Source organism: Callorhinchus milii, unplaced genomic scaffold (assembly GCF_018977255.1).
Source record: "Callorhinchus milii isolate IMCB2004 unplaced genomic scaffold, IMCB_Cmil_1.0 Scaffold26, whole genome shotgun sequence".
NCBI lineage: Eukaryota > Metazoa > Chordata > Chondrichthyes > Chimaeriformes > Callorhinchidae > Callorhinchus > Callorhinchus milii.
The window spans coordinates 5,195,720-5,203,594 of NW_024704767.1; the positions used below are offsets into that span (position 1 = coordinate 5,195,720).

General features: G+C 47.9%; 1 protein-coding gene across 1 annotated transcript; it reads left to right on the forward strand.

The window, feature by feature from the left end:
- The first annotated feature begins 2,114 nt into the window (after positions 1-2,114).
- mesd (mesoderm development LRP chaperone) lies at positions 2,115-6,153 on the forward strand. The gene is given in 3 exon segments (NM_001292539.1): positions 2,115-2,291; positions 4,536-4,768; positions 5,303-6,153. Coding segments are annotated over 3 exon segments (630 nt in total). The 5' UTR covers positions 2,115-2,120; the 3' UTR covers positions 5,529-6,153.
- Positions 6,154-7,875: the final 1,722 nt, after the last annotated feature.

Below are 7,875 nucleotides of genomic sequence, written 5' to 3' on the forward strand. Positions count from 1 at the left end.
AGTTCAGCATTCGTATATTTCAATAGGGATCATTTGAATGTAATTAAGTGTGGGAACTCTGGTTGATTTTTCTCCTCCCTCACATGAGGATGATGAAAGCAACTCCCCTACAGACCTCAGGTGTATTACCTGACAGTGAATGTTAACAGGACAGTCACCTTAGGGGGAATCATAGCTAAGCTACATCCTGCCCTCACATGACACCAATGTGTACTTCATTAGCAGAGGTCACTGGATAACGATCAGGAGTAGGTATTCTGCTTTTTCCATTTCCTAGGCATAACACAAACCAATTAATAATAATAATAATCCTTGCATTTGATATAGCGCTTTTCATGTCGGGAGGACGTCCCAAAGCGCTTCACAGAACACACTGTAAAGTGAATTGACTATACTTATGGGCGAAGTTGTAACATCTCTGCTTATATCATAGCTGAAGTAATAATAATTCTTGCATTCGATATAGCGCCTTATGTTAAAGCGTTTCACGTGAGTGAAACGTAGTGATAATGACTTGAGTATTTGTAAGCAAACTGATCGTAGGCAAACTGGTGGTGGCCAATTTGCATACAGCAATTGTCACACAAACAGCCATGAAGTGAATGAACAAATTTATTTGGGGCATTGTTGGCCAGGACACTGGAAAGAAATTCTCTCTTTTTTCGAATAGTGTCATGAAATCTTTAACGCCCACCTGACCAGGTAGATGGTACCTCAATTTGATGTCTCATGCGAAAGCTGGCACCTCTGGCAATGTAATGTTCCATCAGCACTGCATTAGAGTGTCAGCCTAGACTGTCTCAGCACGATGAAAGTCTAAACCTAGCGTCTTTTTGAAACGTATTGTAAAATTTCTGCAACTACATAGTGACTTTATCAAGCGAGGGGAAGGGAATTTCTTTTTAAAAACCCCTGCTTTATACAGTGGTTTCAACGCCAATTGAAATGGCCAAAGTTCACAACCAAATATTTACCCCACAACGTTTCTGATTCCAACACTTTTTCTAACTTTTTAAAATATAAAATGTTTCACTTCCATTGGCTCCACGATTTCAATGTTCTATTTTAAAACGGCTTTCCATTGGCTCAAAACTTTCAAAAAAAATGTTTAAAATTGGCCGAAATTGGTCACAAGAGATGTTCAAATGAAGGCCCTTTGGCTGATTCAATCTTGTAATTTCTGTTTTTTGTTCCGAAGCTGGACCCGTACCCTCTTATCCTACTGCCCGATCGTTCCCTCCGCTCAGCGGGCTCCGGCCTGCTTCACATCCCCCGCCTTGCTCGCCTCACTATCGGCGGGGCGGGCCTTCCGCCACTTTGCACCCACCCTCTGGAACTCCATCCTGCAGTCCTTCCGTCTCACCCCCTCCCTCGCCACTTTCAAGACCCTCCTCTTCGACCGTGCTTTCGATCTTCCTGCTTCCCCCCACTGCCCTACCCCCAACCCCCCCCCCCCCCATCCCGACCCTCAGCTCGGGTCCGTAACTCTGTCTGTCCGTAACTCTCTGGCGCCTCGGGACGTGCTCCCGACGCGAAGGTATACAAACGTAATTTGGCTGTTGTTGTTGCCTTGGCATATGCGACAGGTTTACAAATACTTTTATGTATTACACTAAAAGTTGCGCACAGGAATGATGAACACGTGGAAAGTTTTAACCCAGAAGAAGGTCATTCGGCCCATTGCACCAGCCTGACTGCTATCTCTAAATCATCCTCGTGGTTTATTGTACCTTTAACCAGGATTGACCTTTAGGATACAATGTCCCTCAGCAGAGCCCTGGCTGGCGGGTCATCACGTGACCAGCAGCGCCTCCAGGGCTGACATTGCCGTGAAAGGGGGCGGGGCGGGGGCTAGGGCGGGCCCACGGGCTCTTGCTATTGGCTGGGGCGGGCCCGCGGGCTCTTGCTATTGGCTGGGGCGGGCCCGCGGGCTCTTGCTATTGGCTGGGGCGGGCCCACGGGCTCTTGCTATTGGCTGGGGCGCGCCCACGGGCTCTTGCTATTGGCTGGGGCGTGGCGGTGAGGTGGAGGCTGTGCCGGAAGCCCCGGACAGGGAGCGGGTGGGGGGGGAGGGTCACGTGGTCAGGGCAGGAGCCAATGGGATTGTGGCGGGTGTAAAGATGGCTGCCGGCGGGCTGAGCCTGGTGCGGCTCTTGGCCTTGGCGGTGGTGCTGCTGCTTTGTGTCACCGCCGCCGCCGAAGATGGCGCCAAGCAGAAGGCCCAGAGGAAGAAGAAAGACATCCGAGACTACAACGACGCGGACATGGCGAGGCTGCTCGAGGAGTGGGAGGTAAGGGGTCGGGCAGGCCGGGGTGTCGGGAGGCCCGAGCGGCGCGGGAAGGCGCTTCACGACGGTGTTACTCCGGCAACGAGGTTCCTTCCCACAGCCCTCGTGAGGCGAGGGACCAAATTATCTGGTCGGTCAACGTGTACGCTTGAGATTGAGAGAGAGAGAAAAAGACTTTTCCCGAAGATTGAGAAGAAACTCAAAACAAAAAAAGGCGTTTTATTTGCCTCAATATTAGAACTGTACTCCCCCCCACACACACACACACTCACACACAGTGAAAACATATCCCTTTCCTCCCTTTGACCTCCTTCCTTTGATGAAAAGAAGCGGAACAACAAACCACTCAGACGGGCACTGCCCCCCCACCACTACCCTCCTCCCCCCCACCACCACCCTCCTCCCCGCCCCCCACCACTACCCTCCTCCCCCCCCCACCACCACCCTCCTCCCCGCCCCCCACCACTACCTCCTCCCCCCCCACCACCACCCTCCTCCCCCCCCCACCACTACCCTCCTCCCCCCCACCACCACCCTCCTCCCCCCCCCACCACCACCCTCCTCCCCCCCCCACCACACCCTCCTCCCCCCCACCACCACCCTCCTCCCCCCCCACCACCACCCTCCTCCCCCCCCACACCACCACCCTCCTCCCCCCCCACCACCACCCTCCTCCCCCCCACCACCACCCTCCTCCCCCCCCACCACCACCCTCCTCCCCCCCCACCACCACCCTCCTCCCCCCCCACCACCACCCTCCTCCCCCCCCACCACCACCCTCCTCCCCCCCCACCACTACCCTCCTCCCCCCCCACCACTACCCTCCCCCCCCCACCACTACCCTCCTCCCCCCCCCCCCCCCACTACCCTCCTCCCCCCCCCACCACTACCTTCCTCCCCCCCCCCCCACCACTACCTTCCTCCCCCCCCCCCCACCACTACCCTCCTCCCCGCCCCCCCACCACTACCCTCCTCCCCGCCCCACCACTACCCTCCTCCCCGCCCCACCACTACCCTCCTCCCCCCCCCTTCAAAGTTTCAGCCTCGCAGTGGGTGGGAACCTCTGGTTGTTGGTCGATTACAACAACAACAACAACAACAAGATTCCGTGGAGCGCCTTTCACGTCGGGAGGACGTCCCAAAGGCGCTGTAAAAAAAGTGATGAGCGGATCACTTTTCCGGGGGTAGTAGTTCCTTTTTTAAAAAACAATTATTATTATTATTACTGCCATTGTTTATTTGACCGTTAAGCAAATAAAATTATTCAAATCAAATAATTCTTTTCAGAGTTTCTCCTCACCTGCCTTTCCAGCTTGACCCTCTGCCATCCTATTCCGATCCGTGGCAGACCGTTTCCTTCCCTGCGCTTGACTCCATGAGCACGTCCTCATTTTGTTGATTTGAATATCCTCGTTCTGACTTTCAAATGCCTCCATGGCCTTGCCACACCTTAATTGTGATCTCTGATCTCTCGTAGTCACACTCCCTTGATCACTCATTCCCACTCTGCAAACTTGAGCCTGGGTGAGCTTTCAACTACTGTGCCTACTGCTATCTGGAGTTTACTCCCAAATCACTCTTGCTTTCAAATCTTTCTAAAAATCTACCAATATTGTACTGGAATGTCAGTCTAGATTTGAATCCTGACTTAAACCAACAACCTGACCCAGAGATGAGAATGCCAATTACTGAGCTAAAGTGACACTTATTATTTCATATAAATATATATATCTTCCTCTCCTGATGGTGGGATTTAGTTCTATATGTTCCAGCAGCCTGTAGTAGTTACCAAAATAATTTAATCTGTGAAAGTAAACCATAGGTGTGAAGTCACACCTGATTTACACTAATCCTTTTTAAAAATGTCTAATGCATTTGGCAATATAAGCACACCCACCGCATTTGAAGTAATTCCCGGCGAAGAGCTTTCAGTGTTTAGATCCTGTATTAAATGCAAACGATATTGTTTCAATAATCAGAAATAGGAACCCTGGATGATGATTGCCCTTCTTTATTCTGCCAATTAGATGTTTATGAGATCAACAAAGTGAGGATATTTCCTGATCTTTTCTATTTTACATTACAGACAGTGGCTTTATGAACTGAGCTACATCATTTAACAGGAGATAGTGGTGATCAATTGATTAGATGGAGGTAGAAATTCATATCGTACACAAGAATCTGAAAGTATATTAAGTTAATCAATTGTGCTGGCAGTAGAATTTTTTTTGTATTTAATCCAAACAGAAAGATGATGACATAGAGGAAGGAGATCTACCAGAACACAAGAGACCTTCTGCACCAATAGACTTTAACAACATTGATCCAAGCAAGCCTGAAAACCTTCTGAAGATGACCAAGAAAGGCAAGACATTAATGATATTTGCAACTGTGTCTGGGAATCCTACTGAGAAGGAGACTGAAGAGATCAGTGGCCTTTGGCAGGGCAGTCTATTCAATGCAAATTATGATGTGCAGAGGTGAGTGTTTCTACATTATGGGTTGGACTTGGAATGGTTTTGTTACTTGGCACAATCAGTTTTATTGTTTCTATATTTTGGGAGAAAAAACCCTGCAGCTACCTCACTATCTTGAGTAAATGTGTTGATGTGAACTGATCAGGAAATCCTCAGGTTGAATTCTTGGTCTGTATTGAGTTCACTAATTTCCCTGTAACAGCGAGCACAAAAATTGGCATCTCTACTAATAGCTGAGCACAAAAATTGGCATCTCTACTAATAGCTGAGCAGAAGAAAAATAAACCCACACTCTTTCCTGATTGCTGTTTGGCAATACCATAATTGCTGGATAATCCATAAATGTGTAGGATTAGCCTCACTATAATGCTCTTCATTATGTATATTTAACACTTGTGCTAGTGATGAATTGTCGCTTGGGTAAATTTCCAGGGGTTCATCTTTACATTGATTGATTTTAATTGGACATTTCTATTATGATTGAGACCGGATTAAAAACATTAGGTGACAACAGATTAATCGTTTTTTTCCTCGTAGATTTGTTGTGGGCTCTGATCGTGTCATATTCATGCTGCGTGATGGGAGCTATGCTTGGGAAGTCAAAGACTTTCTTACAAACCAGGAACGCTGCACCGATGTTACTGTTGAAGGTCAAGTTTATCCTGGAAAAGGAAAGAGAAATGAAATCAAACCAGATAAGAAGAAAGCTGGAGCAGCGACGTCAAAAGAGAATAACCGATCAAATAAAAATGAAGAGCTATGAGATTCAGTTAAAATGGAGAATGGTTACCACATTTTTCTGTGTGAAATCACATTACTTCTATATCACATGAGCTGATTTNAAAAAAATTGAGCCATTTCTGTTACAGAGGCTTTACTAAATCCAAGATGCTGTAATGCTGTATTCTTTGTGAAGGATGTGGAGTTGAAATGTATACTTTCCTTTCAATACAACACTGCATTGTTTTCTAATGATTATCAGCTGTTGTCAACAGTTAATATTTGAACCACTTTAACGTTATGTGAAGTTGAGGTTTAAAAATAACATTCTGTGTTCAGATTGTACGTTTTGATACAAAGGTGAAAAAATTTTTGTAAAAAAATGTTTGGTTCTGTGATGCCTTAGATGTTCGTTGGAGACTTTAATTTCTTTTTGTCTTGGCTCCAATGAACCATAAATAACAAATTACTAAATTACTTGTACAGTGCAGTTTTTATTTTTTTCATGGCTAAGTTAATAACCTGTCTGAAATTTCAGTAATTCAGCTGATATATTGTCTATTCAGCAGTGTAAGATGTGTTCAGTTGAATGCAACATATTTCAGTTCATAGTGTTCTGGTATACTATTATTTGCATACAAATTACTGCAATAAATGTCTTAACATTTCCTGAGACACTTACATTGCAGAGTTAATGGGAGCTGAGTGGAAAGAATCCCTGCCCCCAATCTGCCCTTTCAAGTCCTACAGTTGAGCCAGCCTGGAGTACTAGCTCAGGAACTGGACGACAGTTTAAATAGACAACCACAGAGAGTGGGTTTACTTCTGATGTACCGTTGTAAAACTTGTGACCATGAAGCCAGTTCAGCTCTAGGGAGACCCTGCTTGTGCCCCCCCCCCCCCCCCCCATTGAATGTGGAGCCTGACCAGAACTGGTGAGATGTGGGTATGGAGTTTGGTTCGGGTCAGTATGTGGGCAGCAGAGTTTTGAATGAGCTGGATCTTGTGAATGGTGGAGCTGGGGAGACTGGCGAGAAGTGCGTTGGAGTAATCCAAGCGGGAGGTGACAAATGCATGCACAAGGGATTCGGCTGCATTTGGGGTAATTACGGTTGGAGGCAGGCAATGTGGCAGAGGTGGAAGAAAGCGGTCCTGGTTAGGGGAAAGAAGGACAGTTGGGAGTCAAATCGGATGCCTAGATTGCGTACTGGTTTGGTGATTCTGATGGAAACCCTAGGGAGGTTGAGTAGTTTAGATTCGCCAGATTGAAGATGTTGATGCGAGCCAAAGGGTTATGGTTTCCATCTTGTCCATTTTAAGCTGCAGGAAGTTTACACTCGTCCGGGTCTTGATGTCTGACAGACAAGCTGATGGAATATCGGCGGACCAAAGTTGACCTGCAACAGTGCATTCCAGGCAAGGAAGGGTAGGTTGGAGATGGGACAGCAGTCTGCGAGTTTAGAGGGATCGAGGGTGGGTTTTTTGAGGAGTAGTATAACCGGTTTTCTGGGGGAGTGGAACAGAGCCTGAGGAGAGAGACTGGTTGACCATGTCGGCCAGCAGGGGAAGGAGAAGGGGGAGTTGAGTGACCTTCATTTGGGTGATTGTGGTTGAGAGGGAGGAGGGACAAATGGGGGCAAAGGAGTTGTAAGGAGGGGGGAGTGGCAGGAGCCGTGGCGGAGGAAGAAGGCAGTGTGGATGGTCTGGATGGGTTGGAAGGGAACATGAGGTGGGGGTTGATGCAGTCAAGCAGATGTTTTCAATTTTGAGGCAAATAAGCCTAGTACCTCTTCACACTTGATATTTGACGTGAGGATAGAGGGAGCTTGAGGAGGTACATGGAGGAGGTGATGGATGGTGGAAAACAGCGTCTTTGGATTGTTGTTTGCCTCCAGGATGACTTTAAAGTAAAAGTCAGTTTGGGCCTGTGAAAGGGAGAAGCGGTAGGTGCGGAGGTGCTCGAGCCACAGTTGGCAGTGAATTGTGAGGCTGGATTTCTGCCATCTGCTCGAGCATCCGGGTTTGTGTTTTGAGTGAGCTAAGATGACTGTTGTAGCAGGGGGAGTGGTGGGTGGGTTTGGAAACAACCTTGGATTTCAGGGGTGCCAGGGCATTGAAGGTTATGGAGAGACTGTCATTAACCAGCTTCACAGCTGCATCAGGATCATTGCGGGTGGAGGGCCAGAGGGAGAGAAGGTCCGAGGAAGAGAGGGCATTTCTGAGGGACTCGGGGAAGACTTTTCAAGGGGTGGAAAAAAATTGTGGAGGGTTTCTGGAAGCCCAAGAATATCAATGGGCTCATCCAGGATGAGGTCGTGGATAATAAGTGCTTTGTTGGAGAGGAAGCAGACATTTTGTAGGGAAATCCGGCTAGGTTTGCTGGTGGGCGG